The sequence below is a fragment of the Diuraphis noxia genome, unplaced genomic scaffold (genome assembly GCF_037042655.1).
Source record: "Diuraphis noxia isolate RWA-SAM2 unplaced genomic scaffold, SU_Dnox_SAM2 contig0001, whole genome shotgun sequence".
Taxonomy (NCBI): Eukaryota; Metazoa; Arthropoda; class Insecta; order Hemiptera; family Aphididae; genus Diuraphis; species Diuraphis noxia.
In genome coordinates, this window is record NW_028301711.1 from 82155608 (window position 1) to 82177465 (window position 21858).

Here is a 21858-nt window from a genome sequence, read left to right on the forward strand (position 1 = left end):
TGACAGTAATTTTAAATTACATTTTTTGCTACTCATATAAAATATTTAAATATAATCGTTTTTACGAGATACTTAATAATTTTATTGTATTATCACTTGAATTAATATTGTTTTAATAATTTGTATTCGAAGAATAAATATATTCTTTAATTATTTAGTGTAAATAGGTAAATCTGGCACACCGTGCGGCATCAACACTGTATCTCGCACGCAACTCGGCTTTGTCACAGAAAAACCGCGCACGCAACTCAACCCTGTTATGAAAAAACCACGCACGCAATTCGACCCAGAAAACTATTTTCGCACGCAACTCGGAACCGCCGCTTCTATACTACAGCAGTATAATAAAATAAATAATACAAAATATAACAATAAGTTACAACAAATAACAATTGGCGATTAGCGCCTGTACAAATAACGTTTAATAATATAACTTGTTGATTCGCACCCTTTAATTAATAATAAAAATACGGCGATTCGCGCACGAGAATATACGTATTGATGTAGTATTTTTATGCAGTATATTCAAGATTTAGAGCAATTTCATTTTTTGAACGAATTGTCACTAATATTAAAGTAATTAAAAAAATATTGTTAAATATAAATCAATACAAATGAAAATTAGGTGAAGGCTGTATATTGTACTATATGCATAGCATTTAATACATCCTCTGTACTTAGTAATTATAACAGTGGTTGCACTAATTTCAAAAATATATATTCTGCTATTGAATCTCATGAAAATAGTAAAGGTCACTCATTAGATGTCGAAGCATATTTATTAGCAATAAACCAAAATAACTTAAAATTTGTAGTAATTAGGGATATGACGAAAAAAAAAAAAAAAACAAGTTATGGTTAAGTCCATGTTATCAAACAAGTGTTTGAAATAATTAAATTTTTTGGAAAACAGAATTTATCCTATCGGGGTACTAATGAAGGCTTTTACGATCTTGAAGACCTAAATATTAATCACGGGAACTTCTTGGAACTTTTTAAATTACTGCAGAAAGCGAAACTGTTTAAAAAAAATATTTAACTGAGATAATTCAACGTAGCAAAAAACGTAGAGATTCACGAGGGATGATTTTGACGACTGAGGACAATTGGGTTTCGTTGGTCAGCTTGACAATTTCGTTGTTTATGTTACTGTTTTTGACTCTGTTACACCTAACAAGTCTAGCGATGTTTTTGATGGATAGCTCTATTCTTCTCAGTGAAGGAGGGGGTATGCCGGCTATGTTATAAATGCTGAGTGTAGGGCTGCTCCGGAATGGTTTTTATTGCTAGTCTTAGTCCGCTATTATTAACTGTATCAATCAGTTTTAGGGTAGATTTGGCTGCTGTTCTGTATAATATTGACGCGTAGTTAATTTTGGATTGAATGATTGCGTTGTATATTTTTATTAGAGATTTGGAATCACCTCCTCATGAAGTGTGTGATAAGATTTTAATTATTTTTAGTGAGCTTCTTGTGGTTTTTTTTAGGTGTTTTATGTAGGGTGACCAGGTTTGACGTTTGTCAAATATTACTCCTAACATTTTAACAGAATCTTTGTTGGCAATTTGGGTATCGTTTAGTTAAATAACTAGCTCATTGACTCTTTTTTTTGTAAAAGTAGTACAAGAGGACTTCCCAGGAGAGAAGTTGAATCCGGTTTTGATTGCCCATTTTTCTAAGTTGTTGGTGGTTAATTGTAAAAAATTTTGTACAGTTTCGACTTTGTTGCTCCTGCACCAGTAGTTGAAGTCGTCGGCGAATAAGTTGCATTTTACTGGAAGGTTGCAGTTTTGGGTGATGTCATTAATTGCAATCAGGAAAAGTATTACTGAAAGAGCAGAACCTGAGGAACTCCATTTTCTTGGGTGAATTCTCTGGATAAGTGGTTATTGGCTTTTACTTGGAATTTTCGGTTTGAGGTAAAATTGGTTATAATGTTGAGCAGTCTACCTTGGCATAGAATTGTGTTTAGATTGTTAGTAATGTTATGCCTCCAAGTTGTGGCATATGCTTTGGCTATATCTAAGTTAATTACGCCCATGAGTTGCTTGTTTTCTAATGTTAGTTTGATTTATTCGTTAATTTCGTGTAAGCTATCCATAGTGCATCTATTTTTCCTAAACCCGTTTTGATTTGAGGAGAAAAAAGATATTTTCTCTAAATACCATGAAAGTCTGTGATTTATTATTTTTTCAAATAGTTTGCACATGGTATTTAGAAGAGTGATGGGTCTATATCCCTCAGTTTTAAATTGGTTTTTCTCGGGTTTAAGTATTGGTATTATGATCCCTGGTTTCCATTTTTTTGGCCATTGTCCCTCGTTCCATATTCGATTATATATACTTATGAGAAATTCGACAGTTTTAATGCTAAAATTTTGAATGAACGAGTAGGGGATAGAGTCGGGTCCGGGACTGTTGCTTTTACATTTTTTTAGTATATTCGTTAATTCATGTAGGTTAATTGGCTTGTTGATGAGGATTTGGTCTTCAAGGTTTTGATTGGCAGTATTAATTATATCTTCTTTCTCACATTTATCTTTGTGAGCTAGAAAGTCGGGTTTGTAGTTATTATCGCTTCTGTTGTTGTAAAAATATTCGCCTAGGTTGTTGGATATTTGTTCGATGTTGTTTAATAATAGATTTGTGGTGGTGTTGATTAGATTAATTTTTCGGTGTGGACAGTATCCTTTTAGAGATTGGATTTTATTCCAAACTAGTTTGGAGTCAGTTTTTCCATTGATGTTACTAGTGAATTTTTCCCATGTCAAATTTTTGCTGGATTTTATCAAGAATTTTGATTTAGCTGAATGAAGTCCTTTTGATAATTAGTTTTTTGGAATTTTTTTAGTGCATCATTTTTGTCCTTAATTGCTCTTTTAATGTCTAGATTCCACCAAGGAACTTTTGGATTTGGAGTTTTGGCTTTTAATATTCCTATACTTAAATTAGCAGTTAAGATTATTGATTCAGTGAATTCGTCGACCAGTTCTTCGGTGTTTTTGTTCTCAGATAAATTAATATTAGTTACTTTGTCTTCGAGCAATTGGGAAAAAAGTAGCCAATCAGGGTTTTTCAAGTTCCATCTCTCGAGTTTGGGGGTACTGTCATTACGACGGGTAACGAGTTGTATGACAATAGGAAAGTGATCACTGCTGGTAATATTGTTTGATACCGACCAGTAGAGTCTTTGAGCGAGGGAAGCATTTGAAAAAGTCAGGTCAATGTTTGAAAGGTTACCGTTAGTTGGGTTTATGCGCGTGGGTTCCATACTGTTAAGTAGTACCAAGTTTTCGCTTTCTAGGATTTTTTCTATTACTTTTCCTCTATTGTCTGTATTTTGAGAGCCCCATATGATATTGTGACTGTTGAAGTCGCCTGTTATAATAAAGGTCTTAGGTAGTTGCTTAATTATATTTTCAAGGTCATTTTCCGAAAAGGTATGTTGGTTGGGGAGGTATATATTGCATAAATTAACTTCTATATCATTAAGTTTTACTGATGCTGCTATTGCTTCAAGATGAGTTGATATAATGATTTGTTTGGAGGGGTATAGAGAACTAATGTATATTGTTACTCCACCACTGGCTCTGAGTCCGGAGATTCTGAATTTACTATATTCATTGAAATAAGGGAGTTTAGCGGCATTTAGATCAGTGAAATTGGTTTCTTGTAGGCATATTATATCATGTGAGATATCAGTTATTAGAATCTTAAGTTCATCTAGCTTTTTATAGAAGCTATTCATGTTCCATTGCAATATTTTCATTACGTTTTGTTTTATTTTATTTATTAGCTTAAATGTTTCAACTATCGCTTCGGTGTTTGTGTGGCTTCGTATTATTAAATGTTGTTTTTATTCAGTTTGGGTGGGCTTAGTGGACAGCGCTTTATCGAGAAGAGAATTACAAAGTCGCGTCAATCTGTTTTTTATGCCTGGAGTATTAATTGTAGGCTTGATTTTTTCAATGACCTCGATCATTTCAAGACATGTAATGTTAAAATCATCTAAAATTGAAGCTGGGTAGGTTACGCCGAGAGAGTTTTCAATTATTAACTTAAACTGTTCATAGTTAATTTTTTTGTTGGGCATTTCTTCAAACTTAGGTTTGGAGGGTTCAAGAATTTCATCGAGCTTTAAGACTATATTTTCTCTAGATTGATTTCGTTTTAATTTTTTGGTTGCTGTTTGTGATATTTTGGTTGTATTTGGTTTAGAAATAATTGTACGTCCCAAAACTGAAATTAGAAGCTGTTACAGGGTTACCTAAATCTGCTTCAATTTTAGTTGTGGGATTAGTGTGTGTATTCTATTCTACAATGGGTGGGATAAAAGCATTACAGATCATTACAGATTTATTACAAGTAATTGTAACGATTATATTTTGTGATTGGTTATTGTACATATTATTAATTGTAAATACATATTACAATACTATATTCGCATTATAATACACACATGTTGTAAACAATTGAATATTTTTTTTTATCCAACTATTCAAGTCACTTCTCATGTATACGTATCGGTAATTGTGGTTATTGGGGTTGCTTTGTATGAAACTGGCGGTCTATCGGAAATTTTGGACATTTCTTATAAATATGGACGAAATAATTTCGGAAAGTAAATAAAAATGTATTTATTTGATTTATTTATTGATATTATATTTTGAAAGTGATTAGTATTTGATTATACTTGTATTACATCTCCCAGTCCTTTACAATTCCTAGGCGGAAATGCACTGTAGTGCATATACATATTCAGTTTACAAGGCGGTAATTTATCTACCAATAACTAATAATAATAATAATAATTATTCAATAACTAACGTGATATATTTTATAATATCATTTGGGCTAAACAACCTATATTGTATTTATTTTTGAACCGATTTAAAATTGTTCCATGGCAACGCTTTTCAAGTTTATTATTCCATGTTAATAATTATTACATTGTAAAAAGTCATTTGTCTACTTGTCAAGTGGCATTCAATACCTGTTCTAATCAATCAAAATGGATTCACAAAATAACCATCATAACCATTGTCCAGGGCAAAAATTGATAACCGGTAACCATGTCATCAACGGTATTAGAGAAATGCTGCCTCAGAGCAATAGGACGGAACTTACCATCGAGAAACAAAACAAATTAACCACATTTAGACGTCATATGACACGCAATGCGCCGGCGCGTAGCTACATGTCATCATTGCCGTGTCCCCCTAAACACAGAACAAATAATGCGTGGAAAAAGCCACCACCCATTCCGAAGCTGACGTTGCAAACTGAGTCGACAATTATCAAACTCAATTGGGACGATGGCATCAGCTCGGGCTCATATTATCGGTACGAGGCAATAGCTGGCTATGAACTGTTCGCATGCGTATTAGAAGACCGTGCTAATGAAGTGAAATGGGAATATTTGACTTTTTTAGCTGAACTCTCGCCGAGTTTTGGTCAGCGGCAGTCAATCACCTGTGAGATGAAAGATTTGGTCATAGGCTTTGAATATTACTTTGCTGTCCGCTCGGTGGACGTGCACGAACGACGTGGGCCCTGTGCCGTAGTATACACGCTACTCTGATATTGCCGTCAACAATACAATACTTTGAAGAAGTACGTCAGTTTGTAAAAAATATCATCAACACGTCCAGAGCCATGATAAATAAGTCTGTTTAATTGGATGTCAAATGATGTGTTCTATAATTTAGCATTATATAAATTTCTGTAATGTAAATTTTGTTGTCTTTTACCTGAGTTATCATTTTAGTTTTATTATTATAGTTATTTATATATATTGACGAATACTTCATATTCTGTGAAGTATTAAGTACTTTGAATTATATTGTCATATCAATATTTTTTATTAACCGGTAAGTTCAGTTCAAAAAAATATTTTCAAAAATTGCAGGGTTCTGATATGTAAGTAAAGGCGTGAATAACTTTTAACGGATAGATGAGTTTGGAATTTAACCATATATAGTACAATTTTAATATAATAAAATTTGGAAATTTAAAGAACACAAAACTATATCAATAAATAAATAACTCAAAACGAGTTAAAATATTTTGAAAATGTTATCATGTGTGTAAAAAAATTGTGCTAAAGCAAAAAGTGTATCATTATTTGTTTTTCAATTTCGAAAAAATCACAAAAAAATTGTTGAATTACTAGTGTTACATTATCTAATGTAAAATGTTTAACAAACGTTAATAAAAAATGAAACTGACTTTTTGGTAAGCTTTACATAACTAACATACGAGGGTGGTTCAAATATGATCGAGACAAACGCTGTAGATGGCGCGCATGTATGTTTCGACGGTCGTGGCTTGATTATGTGATAGCTGGGTCTCTTACGAACAGTGTGGCATTGTTTTAGTAGGAGCACGTGTTTTACGCGTGTGCTACGACCATGAGTGAACGTCAAGTGCCGACTATCGTTGCGCAACGTATTATCATTCGTTTTTTAGTGGGAGAAGACGTTAAAAACACGGATATTTTTGTCCGTTTGCAAAAGCAGTTCGGTAGTGAGTGCCTGAGTAGGGCTGCCGTGTTTAAATGGGCCAAAGCATTCAAGGATGGCCGCAAAACCGTCGAGAATGAGCCACATGATCGTGGACCGCGAACCAGCGTCACACCAGACAACATTCGCCGCGTAGAACAACTCATTTTGGAGGACCGTAGGATGAATGTTCGAGACATTTTGGCTGAAGTCGGCATCAGTATTGGTAGTGTGGAGTCTATCATCCACGAACACCTTCAATATCGCAAAATAACGGCGCGATGGGTTCCTAAACTGTTGAACTTTGAGCAAAAATTCACGCGGTTGGTACGTATCATTAATGCTGTATACTACTCTAACCTTCTGAAAACACACGTGAAACCCGCTTATCGGTCGAAACGGAGGAGCATTCCAGCACGAAGTGCGATTCTCCTCCAGGATAACGCACGCCCTCATACCGTGCGTCTCACGCTCGATACAATATCGAAATTGGGGTGGAAGGTACTGGAACACCCCCCCCCCCTACAGACCGGATTTATCGCCCTACGACTACCATATGTTTGGACCACTTAAAAAGGCCCTCTGAGGTCAAAAGTTCAACACCGACGACTAGGTAGAGGGGTTCGTGCGCACATGGCTGTCCGAGTTGCCCAAGGAATTTTTCGATACCGGCATCAAAAAACTTCCGGAAAGGTGGACAAAATGTATAAATATTGAGGGGAATTACCTAGAAAAAATGTGATTTTTTGTAAATTTTTTCGATAATAAATAAACGTGTTACAGCATTTGTCTCGATATTTGAACCACCCTCGTAATATAAGAAGTATATTATATTTTCATATCTTGGATATAAAAACTAAATTTTTATAAATTCCTAACTCGGTGAAAATTTCATGTATCTATGGTCATTTTTTTTTAAGTTACATCAAAAATCAAAATTGATTTTGTCGAAAATTGATTGTGCATAAAATTTCCCGTTTTTCCCTTAATTTTTAGTTTCTTTATCCCGACTATCTAGAAAACTATTAAGTATTTTTTTACTTTTGACCCCCCAAAGTACCAACTAGATTCTCTTTCTGATCAAACGAGGTACTGAAGTCAAAAATCGAAGCACATTTACTGACCCAAAACGTGATGACAGACACACACATCATGGTAAAATCAATACATTCATTGCTCCGCTCAGAATCTAAAATATGGAAAAGTGAGTACCGTACACTAAGTGTTTAGAGAGGTCGCTTTAGTAGATGTTTAAATATTTGAATTCCATGTTTAACATCTATGTATAAGAAAAACGATTCTCAGCGAAGGCGGTCTGTCAACTTTTAATTTTACTAATATATTTTATGTTACAAATGTAGAAATCATTTGTTTCAAATATTTTAAACCGGAATAACATAACCTATAAAATAATCAGTTATACTTGTATTACATCTCCCAGTCCTTTACAATTCCTAGGCGGGAATGCACTGTAGTGCATATACATAATTTATTCAGTTTACAAGGCGGTAATTTATCTACCAATTATTCAATAACTAACGTGATATATTTTATAATATCATCTAGGCTTAACAACTGACGCAGCAACGGCAGTGTCGACGTGGGTTGGTTTCCGCGGTAAGCCGGTCGTAAGGTGTGGTGGTAGCACGAATTGAAACACAACACTGGTGGTTCGATTTAGATGATTTGTTTATTGTAAACGAAAAATAACTATGGCATTAAGTTCACACGATTGACACAAGACAATTATAAGTAGATATATAATGGTATATATATGACAACTACGAGCCGGGGTAAGGGTGGCAACGTGGTTGTTGTCTCGGAGAATTGTACGGAGACCTTTTTCAGGGGCACTGTAATTTTGCGATGTTACGACGAAGTCCGTGCGAAAATGAAGTCGGTACGACGGTCAGCGAACGAAAGGGAGATCGGCGGCGGCCGGTACGCGTCCAGCGCAGTGTTGCCAGGTCAAAATCCGAAAAGTTTCTGCATTGTTATTAAAAAGTTTTGATTTAATTTACAAAATCACCAAAAAAAAATTCGCAGTCCTTGGATCTCAATAAACTATAAACTGTAGTACTATTAGTACTTACCTAGAAGTAATTAGTATTATAATTATATTAATTAGAATAATAAGAAATATCATAAAAATATAAAATAAATAATCTAATAGGAGGCTACGCCACATAAAAGATTTTACAGCACGTTTAATTGAAGAATAAATACGTATCTTCTTATCTATAGATAATAAAAATTTCTGTAATAGCGTTTTCCACCTGACTGCACTAGTGCCCTTTTTTATGTTTCACTAGCTATTCCAGTGTGCACTTAATTACTAATTTTATGTTCCATGTTACAGCACTACGCGATTTTTTTGCACTCAGTGCAGTGATAGTTGCACGAGCTCCTGGAGCTCGTGCGCCTTATCATTATCACGCAATGTACTGATATGGCAGCGCTGATATTTAATAAAAATGATAAACGAATATTATTATTGTACCAGGTATAGGTATGTCGCGGTCGTTATCGCAACGACCGCGGCGTCTCCATCGACGTCCGCGAGATCGCGACCGAAAACCGGTCTGGACGTCGCCGGCGGCATGGGCCGCCGGCGGCGGCTAGCGACGGCGGGGTCGGCAGCTTTTGCCCGACCGTCGTCGACGCTGCATACGTTCCTAAGTGTTCTTGAGTGTTTGTGAAGTGTGTAAATAAACTTAGTCATACCAAACGGCGTGTCGATTGCTTATTCAAGCCCCATCCCGATAACACCTACATTGGCGCAGTCGGAAAAGGAGTAAGGTAAGTGCTAATTTTAATAAAAATAATTTTACGTAAATTAAATTAAATTAGCACATATCAGGTTAAAAGAACCTACAATAGGTGTCCTGATCATACCGGTTCCTAATATTTTTTTTTTATTCTGATTTTTTATTATAAATAAAATATTAAGGGCTTGTCCAATCTAAGGTGGTAAATTGTAGCAAAATTTGCATAATTTAGCGTAATCCCTACAGTGCTAAACGTGGTTTAGGCTATTTATAGATTGGAAAGTACATATCTCTACCAGCGATAGCCCGTGTTACGTAATTTCGTATCTATCGTAATTTAATTAGATAGATAATAGCAATTAAATTTAATCTCCACAATGGTTGCTAAACGCATTAGTGAGTTAAATATTGTCGATATTAACAGGGAATTATCGAAACGTGGTATTGAGACCGGGGGGTCCAAGGCCGATAAACTCTTAGCATTAGAAGAGTATATTAGGGCTAAGGAAAATATGGATCCAGGATCAGTACGGTTTGGGGAAACTGACGAGACGTCAGCCCAGGTACCGGGAGGGAAAACATCGGTGGCTCAAACTGGGGAGGAGGAGGTCGACTCTGAAAAGAGTTTGATAAACCAGTTCATGGAGCAGATGTTGGATAGGCTGGAGGGGTTGGAAACAACGGTCGACAAGCAGCAACTGACAATCGCTACTCTCAGCGAGAGCGTGGCACGCTTGGAAAGGGAGTTAGCCGAAGAAAAGCTCAAGTCAACCGAACGGGTGGAGCAAGCAAGTTGCTCATGCCGTGGAAATACCCAACAACCATCAACCAGCGATATATCCGGAGCAAATCAGATTTGCCCGGACGAAAGTCAAAATCTTCCGGTCAAAACTCAAAGTGTGAGTTTTGAGAGCCGATGGGCGAACATACGGAGCAGATTGACCGGGGAAAACCCAAGAAATCGGAGTTGAACCGGAGTTTCCGTTAACCAGTCCGGAGTGTCCGGTGAAATGTCCGGTGTCTTCGGTGATCTGTCCGGAGTGTCCGGCGAAGGGTTCGGTAGAAGTCAAAGGGAGGCGTTACGGAGTAGTTTTTCCGGTGTAAAACGCGTACATTTCCCCGACAGCCTGCTCATTCCACAGAATGAGTTGAATATGGCCCGTGCGTCGATACCAGAGTTTGCCGGTAAGAGGGAGGAAGACCCAGTGCGGTTTTTGCTCCAGGCCGAGTCAATACTCGAAGAAACTGGTATCCACGTGGCTAGATGGGTGACCGTTTTGGCCCCTCAGCTGAAGGCTCAGGCAGGAACATGGTGGGGAACCATGAGAGCGTTGGACTTACCATGGCAAGAGTTCAAATCTGAACTATTGGAAAAGTTCAACGGGGACGAATTACAGTCGAGTCTACAATCGGAACTGTTAAGTACCGCTCAGACCAAGAACGAAACACTGGGGGAATACGTTCTACACAAGTACCAGTTGTATCGGAGGTTAAACCTTGGGCTGACTGAAGAAGCGGTGGTAATGACAGTGATTGGACTCATGCGTGATGAATTTAGAATTCATGCACGTATTCAGCGACTGAGAGCGTTCAGTGAATTACGAGCGCTTGCCCATGTTCTGGATGGAAGCAAGGCCGTAATACCGGTTAAGGCGGGAGTGAGCACTGGCGGACCACCAAAGTTAAAATGGTGGGATAACCGGAAAACTGAGAGTGCTGAGAAATCCCAAGTGCCAAATCCGAAGCAACGACTTACAACTGGATCAGGATGCAGAGTATGTGGTAGTCATGACCACTGGCAAGCTGCATGTCCAAAAAGAAAGTCGGAGTCGGGAAACGCCAAAACGACCGGCGGGATCGCCGGGTCCCGACCGGCCAGGAAGTAACCGGCGAAAAAACAAAGAGTCGTCCGAAGAGAAGTAAGCAACGAAGTTCTACTTCAGCAGTTGGTAGCGTTCCGGTACAGGAACCACAAACTACCAAAACTAACCCGGAGAAAAGGAACTTTGGAGTGTTACGGACCGGAGACTCGGGAAAGGGTCCGAAGAAAATGGGCCAGACGAGTTCTGAACCGGCGAATTCCGGTAAGGACGGAATTCCTCCGGAGGAAAACTTAGGTCACCCGAAGATAACCTTCGGAGTGAGGAGTTGTCCGGTGAAAACCGTCGAACCTCCGAAACAACATCGGAGAAATCGCCAAAGCCATCCGAGAAAATCCGTTGAAAGCCACGTTCCGGTGAAGGAACTACAGTTCGTGACAATGGACCGGGTAAATGGTTCTGCGACGGAAAGGTGGACCGACCACCTGGACAACAAGGCGGGAAAATCAATCAGGATTGAAAATGTTTCGGACAAATGTGGAGATATCACCGAGGTGAGTTATCCTTCCGATAACAATGTCACGAACAGCGTTTCAAGTGATGCGGAACAAGAAAAGTTAACACAGCAGTTGTTAATTTGTCCGGTCACATCCGAAGATTTTTCCGAGGAGTTCATTCCTTATCCACGGGAAAATTGCAAGAGGAGAGACTCAGATACAGACTCAAAGTTTGAGTTGAGACAACGCTTCTCGGATCTGCGGACCGGAGGGTTAGAGTCTCCAGCAATTGCAACGGTGTCAACGGGGAAAACAAGAGTAACGGATGTTCCGTTACCGGCCATAGAACTAGAGTTTGCACTCGGGGCAGTAGTAGCGCTACTGGACTCCCAAGCGGCGAGGACTTACGTCAAACCGTGGGTGGCAAAAAAGTTTGGCCGGAGTTTTACCGAAGAACCGGAGACTGTCCGGATGGCGGACGGTCGGACCCGAGAAATTACGGAGTTTTCCGAATTTCGGGCCCGAATAGTGGATCTGGAGGTAAGCTTCAGGGCGGCAGTGTTAGACGATCTCATTGGAGATGTCTTCCTGGGCCATGATTTCCTCGTGGAGCAACAAGTCGCATGGGACTACAGTGGTTGCATAATCCATCTGGGAAAAGAAAGACGTGTTTCCGTGAGTTGGAGAAATCCAGTAACTCCGGTCACCGTAGGAGTGGACTTAACAACCGCAGGTTTACCCGAAGGAGAGTACGGTATGCGAGTCAAGGAAGTCCTATGCCGATATCCGGAGGTTTTCTCCGGAGAAGTAGGCAGAACTCGGGTCATAGAGCACCAGATCCGTCTCAAGGATCCAAATCCGGTGGCTCTAAACGCTTACGGGTACTCCCGAGAGAAAAACGAGGTGATTGCCGAAATGGTGCGAGACATGGAGGAACAGGGTTTTGTTGAACCTAGCATATCTCCATGGGCTGCACCGGTGGTACTGGTGAAAAAAAAGGATGGTTCACGTAGATTCTGCGTTGACTATCGCCGTCTGAACATGCAGACGGAGTCGGACGCTCACCCGATGCCGGATCTCCATGACATGGTCCGAGGAATGGGTGGAGCGAAGATTTACAGCACCATGGATTTGAAATCAGGATACTGGCAGGTGGGTCTCTCACCAGAGACACGTCCACTCACGGCGTTTAGGACCCAAAGAGGATTATTCCAGTTCAGAGTAATGCCTTTTGGACTAAAAAACGCCCCCGCCACATTCTGTCGCTTGGTAAGCGAAATCTTCCGTGGGTTAGTTGGTAAATTTGTGTTGGTTTATTTGGATGATATTGTGGTATACTCTGAGTGTCCCGATCAACATCTAAACCACTTACAGAGAGTCTTGGAGCGACTCCAGTCTTACGGTCTCACGTGCCAACCGAAAAAATGTACATTCGGTGTGGCCCAAATCAAATTCCTAGGACACGTCGTGGACGGTGAAGGAATAGACCGGGAGCCGGAAAAACTGACGGCAATACAGGAATTACCGGTCCCAAAGAAGACAAAAGACGTGTTGCGGGTGCTAGGCGTTTGTGGTTGGTACAGCCAGTTCGTGCCGCACTACGCCGAAATCACAGCACCGCTCACGAGTCTGTTGGCCAAAGGGACCAAATGGCGTTGGTCAGAAATTGAGCAAGAGGCGTTCCGGAAGTTGAAGGAGTCTTTGGTGTCCGCACCACGGCTCTGTCCTCCTCTTCCGGGTAAGCCATTCAATCTTCAGACTGACGCAAGCGAGGTCGGAGTTGGTGCCGTGCTTTTCCAGCGGGGGGAGAGTGGTGACAGGAAAATCATTTCCTACGCCAGCAAGAAACTGAATCCAGCTCAGGGAAGATACTCAGCAGTCGAACGTGAATGTCTAGCCATAGTTTGGGCGGTTGACAGGTTCAGGCCGTATCTTGAGTCCGGTAAGTTTATGCTATTTACCGATAACGCGGCACTCCGATGGTTACAGCAGGCTCGCTGTACCAACAGTAAACTAACGCGATGGGCGTTACAACTCGGGTCTTTTGATTTTGAAATCCGGCACGTGCCCGGAGTAGAAAATGAAGCAGCCGACGCGCTATCCCGTTGTCCGGCGGGACCGGATACCGTGGACGAAGGGGCGCTGGAGTATAATATCCACGACCCCCCTGTGACTCGGCCCGGAGTGTCCGGAGAAATTTCCGGAGTCTTCGGTGATCTGTCCGGCGTGTTCGAAGGATCCGGTGTGGGTGTCACCCAGTGTGGAGCAATCCAACCGAAGAAGGACGACGGAAACGTAACGTTGCAAGATGTCCGAGAGTGGCAACAGAACGACCCGAACATACGGGAGATAGTTGCTAAACTCTCCGGAGACGGTGCAAGGTTCGGTCGTCTCCGGAAATTGTACGTCATTCGGGACAATGTGTTGCACCGTCACCCCCGATCCATCGCGCATGGAGAAGAGGGGGTGGTCGTCCCGGTAGACAAGGCTCCGATTATGCTACAAAGGTTCCACGACCACGAAGTAGCAAATCACCTTGGGTGGAAAGAAACGTACAGAAGCATAAAGAGTCGTTTCTTTTGGGCCGGTATGCGAGAAGCAGTGCGTAACTACGTGCGGGCGTGCCACGTCTGTGCACGTGTATAACCAGGTTAGGTTATCAGGAAATCGCAAACCAGAAGATCGGATGTGCACCCGAGTCCCACGTCAACCTTGGGAGGTGCTGAGCATCGATCTAATGGGTCCATACCCACGAACGCAGCGGGGTAAGACAACGATTTTGGTAGTAACTGACTGTTACAGTCGCTGGGTAGAGGCGTACCCTTTAGGAAAGGCGACAACTAAATCGATTGTTGATACATTCGAACGGGAGTTGTTCCCACGGTTCGGATACCCGAGGGCATTATTGTCAGATAATGGCCCGCAGTTCGTGTCAAAGGCAATGGGTGATGCACTAAAGAGGTGGGGAGTGGAAGGATGGACGACTCCAATATACCACCCACGTGCCAACCCGGTAGAAAGGCAAAATCAAGAGTTGAAGAAAGGGTTACGAACCTTACTCGTTGATAAGCCTCACCATCTGTGGGATGTTTACCTGCCACGCGTGTTGTTCTCCGTGAGAAGCCGAGAAAACCGAAACACCGGACAGTCACCCGCAAAAATGATGTTTGGCCGTGAGATCAAGGCCCCCGGAGATTGGCAGCTCGAGCTAGCCGAAGGATCTCCGGAGTTGTCCGGAGCAGTACGGAACCCTCCGGTAGAAACCGAAGATTCTCCGGTGGAACCGGATGATGTTCCGGTGGTGGAGGGGGGTGACCCGGTGGTTCCCGGTCCCAAATCTCCCAGTACCCATATACCCTCAGAATCCCCGGGAAGAGCATGTCTGTCGGTTGGGGATTGGGTATACTACAAAGCGCATCCGCAGTCAAGTGCGGAGAAGCGTTTTCACGCGGGGTTCGCCCCGAAATGGTTAGGTCCGGTTAAGTTGGGTAAGCCACTAGGAACCGGAGTGTTCTTGACGGAGGGTAAACACCCTACTAAGTTACACGTCTCAGCGATGAAGCGAGCTGTAGGACCGTCAGTGAACATTAGCTAACCATACCTTTGTTTTAGATGGCAGAACGAGCTAACCATCCGCCACCAACCCGCAACAACCGGCCATCCCGTGGCATGATCGCCACTCATGTGGAAAAGCTCCGGGCGATGGCCGCGCAGTTGCTGCGGGAAGCCAGGAGGCTGTCGGGCGATGGCCCAGAGGACACGGTCGGCGGTTCGGCCGGATACGGGCAAGCCCGACTGCGTGGGCTCTGTTCGAGCGGGGATTCGCCGAGGGACGTCGCTCCACCCGAGCGAACACCCCGCAGCCGGAAGCCGCCAGGACTCGGGCAGGACCTCCGGCGAGAGCACCACCCCGCCGAGCGGCGCCGGCGTACCAACGCCACGATGTGCGGGATAGGCGAGGCAGGTTCCAGCGGCCAGCAGTGGAGCAGCCCGTGGTGCAGCCCTCCGTCCAGCGGCCACCCGTCCAACCACCAGCCCAGCAGCCCGCCGTCGAGCAACCCGCGGTGCAGCCCTCCGTCCAGCAGCCACCCGTCCTACCACCAGCACAGCAGCCCGCCTTCCAGCAGCCATCCGTTCAGCTGCCACCCACGCCGGAGCAACAGCTGTCCGCGGTCGAGCGGTGGATTGAGGCCATGGAGGTGACTGCTGAGGCCCCGCACCCCGACCCGGAGTAGTCCGGTTGCTCGGGCGCGCCTCGCGGACTCGGGGGGGAGTATGTCGCGGTCGTTATCGCAACGACCGCTGCGTCTCCATCGACGTCCGCGAGATCGCGACCGAAAACCGGTCTGGCCGTCGCCGGCGGCACTGGCCGCCGGCGGCGGCTAGCGACGGCGGGGTCGGCAGCTTTTGCCCGACCGTCGTCGACGCTGCATACGTTCCTGAGTGTTCTTGAGTGTTTGTGAAGTGTGTAAATAAACGTAGTCATACCAAACGCCGTGTCGATTGCTTATTCAAGCCCCATCCCGATAACACCTACAGGTATAACGTTTTATAAAGAAAAATATAGATCATAATATCTTAATTATTAATATTATAAGTTTTTCGATGTTCGAACTCAATATGGATAGACATACTATTGTAAAAATCATGGATTACCTTTCTTCTAGTGATAGTGATGACGATGATGAAATTATAAAGTATTTTATGTCCAGAAAACAAAGAATAATACCAAAAATTAAAAATTATATTTTGGACATAGTTCATGTTTATACAGATAAACAAGTTAGTTCTTTATTAAAAATATAATTATTTTTGTAAATTTAGGTTTAGGCCTTAATGCGATTATAATAATAATTTTTTTTCAGTTTAAAGGTAGTTTTAGGGTGGAACGATCTACTGTGTACAATATTATAGAAAAATTTGAAAAGTCTATTTTTTTTCCAAGAAAAAATTTGAATGAATTTTCAGTCACGTCAGAAAACCATGTACTTTCCTTTTTATGGTAAATTGATAGTTAGCAAAATAATATTTTAAATCCTTTAGTTATTAAAATAAAATGGTTCAGGTTTTCTGCAAATAAATGTTGTCTACGTGATGTGTCAGAACGGTTTGGTGTTAGATTGACCACACAATTTCGTATCAACAACAGAGTTATGGACTTTCTTGTTGATATTTCAGCTACTATTATAAATTTAAACGAAGGAACTGTTAACTTATCTCAAGAATTTCAAAAAGTAAATATATGAATTAAGCTTTTTTGCCTTACATAAGCTTTTTTTACTAAATCGGTATCAAATTTAGGTTTCTGGACTTCCTGGTGTAATAGGGTGCATTGACGGGTCTTCAATACCTATAAGAACTCCTGCTCACAAACTTAAAAGTACATATACCAATAGGCATGGCATGCCATCTATTACCCTACAAGCTATATGTGACTACAAAAAAAAATTTATTTATGTATTCACCGGTGCACCAGGGAAAATCCATGATTCAAGAGTATTTGCTCTCTCAGACATTAGTAAAGAGTTACCTTTAATATGTGAAAATAAATACCATATTATTGGAGATGGTGCTTATAGTATAAATATACTAGTTATAAGTATATTTACTTATATTACCTATATTGGACTACCAGTTTGCTGAAAATTATTTATTGCCGATTCATCAACCACAAAAAAAAACGGTTTATTACCGATCGTTAATTTTTAAATTATATTCAGACATAATATATAAATTCGTTTTACAATTTGTGAAAATAAATTAAAATTTGTAATAGTTTTTTTTTTTAAATTTGTAATGAATTATTATTTCATTTATTTGTATTATCTGTAGAATAACAATAATAGCCATTGATATAAATTCTATTTTAAGAGAAATTAAATGATAAACAAATTGTATGTTTCATCTGCACTTGCACCAGGCTGCACCAGAACGATTATCAGTGAACTGTACCAATGCCACCTTGGTGCGACAGTGCGGATAGGTGGAAAACGCTATAAGTCTATGTTTATTATCTCGACCAACACGGTCACAGAATAGATACTATAATAATCACGATAATATTACTATCAAAATTATTACTATGGACCAAGGACTAAGATATCTTAGTCTGTGCAAAATGGAAATGTGCAATGGACTATGAATTAATATACAATTTATTAGTCCAAATCACCTAACCAAACCAAATATACATAACCGTAGTCCGAACTCCGAAGTAAATCTTAATTACCTACTGTACATAGTGTTATATTAGTGATAAATAAATCAAATACCTAAGTAATTACTAATTAGTATAAGTCATATTATTATTAAATAGCCAAATATTATCTGTGGTAAATAGTAACACTGTAGGTATTACCTACTACAGAAAATTAAATTATCTCATTAAAAATTATTAATTATCTTACTTCAAATAAAGTAAAGTAGAAGTATGAAATTTTATTTTAAATTTGTTAAAAATAGAACTATAAATATTGCACATGAAATATTATTCTGTCTGGAAGTCATTCCATTGATTAAATATATTTAATATGTTTACATATATATCATGTTAAATATATACACCCAACATGTTTTATTAAATAACAACAAAATGTATATAATATTTAATTTGTCAAGCTTTATTTTAAAAACAACAAGTTATGCAATTAATTATCTGAAATATAACATAAAAAAGATTATTAGAAAACTTAACATTTTAAATAGGTATTTTTTTAAAATAACCAACAAACAAAACATTTGTTATAAATTTAAACAAACACAACATTTTTTATTAAACAAACAAAATATTTAAATACTTAGTTGAAGCTTTTTAACAAGTGTAAAACAACAAAATAAGTTCCAAATTAAAACGAATAATAATATTATTAAAAATTAAAAATTTCATAAACACTTCATTAAACTATGTTATTATCATAAAAACAAAAACATACTTTAATAATTACACAAGCAATTTATTTAGTTTCATACATAGAATTTTTATGTTTATTTAATAAATCTTTGGATATATTATAATCAAAACAATTTTTATTTTCATTTTTAATCAACTGTTTGGAATGAAGAACTCCACATAAAGTTTCGGTTGACAAACGATTCCTAGTTTTAGTCTTGTTCAGATTTATTTGGCTAAATACTCTTTCTACGCAGGCACTACTGTGAGGCAATATGAAACATAATGATACAAATTCTGACAACTGTGGATACAATAAATTGCCATCACCTGTAACAGTAGATAAATTATCCTTCCAAAACTCAATAACTTCACAGTTATTCAAATCTCCAAAATCTTTTGCTTTAAACATTCTCCATTCTCTATCCAATTTATTTATATCACTAACAAGTGTAATTAAGTTTTCAGCGGCAGGTCCAAGTGATTCAACATTAGATATTTCTTTTGGATTGAGAAATGATAAATTTTTTAAAGTTATAACTTCTTTACTATTAAAAGGAAATCTCAAATAAAATTTTCTAGCTAACTCAATATAAAAATTCAAGCAATTCATTTTCAATGTTATCAGATCATCCTGATTTAAAGTTTGCTTTCCAAGTGATATTGCTACTTTTGGACCCAAGTACAGTAAGTCATTTGATACATAGTTATCTAGATTTCTGTATTGTAAAGTGGAAATATCCATATTAGATAGCACTGATGGTTTAATATAACAATTTAAAATAAATCGGTTAGCATCAGCCATTCGGCAATAAAGGGTAAATATTTTAGGAGACTCAGATTGAAACTCAAGATTTAAATTAGTAATAGTTGGAAGAATAAATTGAAAGAATTCTAAATATAATTTTGTAAATGGATTATTCAACTGGTTGTAAATATCTTTAGTTAATGATTTGGTCAGTGCATCGGATTCAAAAGCCTGCAATCGAAAATAAGCTTCTAAGGCACTATACTGCTCCAAAAGTCTATTGACCACCATAACTAATGCCAGCCATCTTGTCTGGGATAGTTGTAGAAGCTTATGAGGTTTCAACTCATAAAATGTTTGAAACGACTGAAACTCTTTTTGGCGCTTGAAACTTTAATACATGTAATTGAATACATCACGAGTAACTTTTTCTATATTTTCTGGTAGTTTACTACAAGCATAATTAGCACACAATGCCAATGAATAGCAAATACATTTCATTGTAAAAAAATGTGGTATATCTTTCAATAAATGAGTTTTTAATGAATTATTCCAACCCATCATTGCATTGGCACCGTCTGCAGCAAATCCGATACAATTCTTTGTGTATGGTATTTTATGATTATCAAAAAATTGTTTTATGACGCGATGAATATTTTTAGCTGTAGCATCTTCTAAAGGAATTAATGTTAAAAATAAATCTTAAATATCCCAGTCAATCATAATTCTAACAACCATGGCAAGATGTTTGATAGTGCCTACATCGGTTGACTCATCAACTAGTAGAGAAAATCTATTATTTTTCATTAAATGTATTATTGTTTGAACATCTGTTTCACCTATTACATTATTTATCAAACTAGTGGTTTTAGTTCTATTGCATTGAATTTTTTTTGACTATCACTATTTAGGGGTAAAGATTTTATTAATTGAACAAGATGATCAGAAGAAATAATTGCTATATTGTGTTCGGCTATGAAGGATGCAATTCTAATTTCTGCAGTTTTCACATCTTTTTCAATTATTTCATTATTTTTTATACTTGCCATGTCATATACTGAGGGCACCCGAGCAGCTGTAATATTATTGCTATGTTTTTTGAAGTGAAACTTCTTTACGCGCGCTTGGCTTGGGGAGTAAGCTGACGAACGCGTTACGAAAAGTGTGATCAGGCGAGTCGAACGGTAATTGGTGGGGGATATAGGCAAGCGTCAGCAGTGCGCGCGCACATTTTTCTTTCTTTCTCTTACAGCTGGGAAATGAAATATGTGTATACTTAAAATATATATAAATATATGTATAAAAATATATAAATACAAAAAATATACTTAAAATATACTAAAATATACTTAAACAGAAATTTCACAAAATGTCAGTTATTGATACTGGCGGTTTACCGTACGAAATTGTTTTCGTTCCGTACAAATCGTACATTATCACCACAAACATTGATGTATCAGATGGATTGGCAAATGGTGCAGTTGATAAATTGGTACATATTGAACAAAACGAACAAAATGAAGTTACACGTGTATGGTTAACTTTTGAAAATTCACAAAAAGTTGGTCGAGTAGGTTCTGAAGAATTAGGAGAAAACTATCATACGTTGCCACTAATATTAGCAGGAGATTTCAATATCAATTTCGCATCCGAAGATGGACAACTCTTGATAAACTTTCTACGAGATACATTAGAATTACAAATGAATAATGACCGTAATGAGCCAACTACAAGACATGGAACAACAATCGATGCAGTTTTTTCTAGATTTCTGTCTAATTTTAATTCTAAAATATATGTATCGTATTTCTCGTATCATAAGCCTACTGTCTCGGTTTTACAATCAACCACAGTAATTACTGATGTACCCAATAATGAAAATAACGAATAAAACAATGAAAAAAAATAAAAGATCTATGCAAAAATATTAATTTACTAATGAAAACATAAAATAAATTTAAATATTTGTAGGAAATTAATATATGTATAAGTGCATACATGTATATATTGCACACACACATTCATATATATATACATATAGATAGAGCGAAAGAAGTTTCACTTCAGTCGTGCGGTCATAAGCACACTCACTTTTTTTTGGAAGATGAGTGTTTTTTCAAAGCTGCTATCCCTCCTATATAGTCTGATCTGCATGCTTTACAATAGAAGTAGGTAGATCCTTTAGCACTTTTTTGAATCCAACCACTAAAATCTTTATCTTTTTCCCAAGAAGTTTGATATTTGTGAGCATAGTTGAATTTTTTTTTCTTATAATTTTGAGCTGATCTTTTTTTTTTCATCATCAGTATTATACTCATCAGTATCTGATACAGCTTCAAATCTAAATAAATATAAGATATAATATTTATTATATATTTTTTACTATACAGCCTGTTCACGCTAAGAGGTACCACTAAATATCTCAGCTGGATGACTGGATTGAAATAGGGTTTTCAGGAGGTGATAGGGAGTACTTAAATATACATTTTCAGACAAATTTCAAATTTTTAACACTTTCGATACGCGCATACGCGATACAACTTACTTTTTTTTTAAATGGTAACTAATTTTTTTTACATATTCGGATAGAGTATTATTTTTTAAACAATTTATGTGTAAACATTATTTTTCTAATT

The 21858-nt window shown here is 38.6% G+C and overlaps 1 protein-coding gene and 1 pseudogene across 1 annotated transcript; both read left to right on the forward strand.

The window, feature by feature from the left end:
• Nucleotides 1-5011: 5011 nt before the first annotated feature.
• LOC107172480 (uncharacterized) lies at nucleotides 5012-5581 on the forward strand. The gene has a single exon (XM_015522766.2). It carries the CDS (start codon nucleotides 5012-5014, stop codon nucleotides 5579-5581), a length of 570 nt encoding a protein of 189 aa, XP_015378252.1.
• Nucleotides 5582-15197: 9616 nt separating this feature from the next.
• On the forward strand, nucleotides 15198-15820 carry LOC149062063 (uncharacterized; annotated as a pseudogene).
• The last annotated feature ends 6038 nt before the right edge of the window (nucleotides 15821-21858 follow it).

Coding starts and splice junctions, on each gene's coding strand:
- LOC107172480 (XM_015522766.2), top strand. CDS start 5,012: ATGGATTCACAAAATAACCATCATAACCATTGTCCAGGGCAAAAATTG.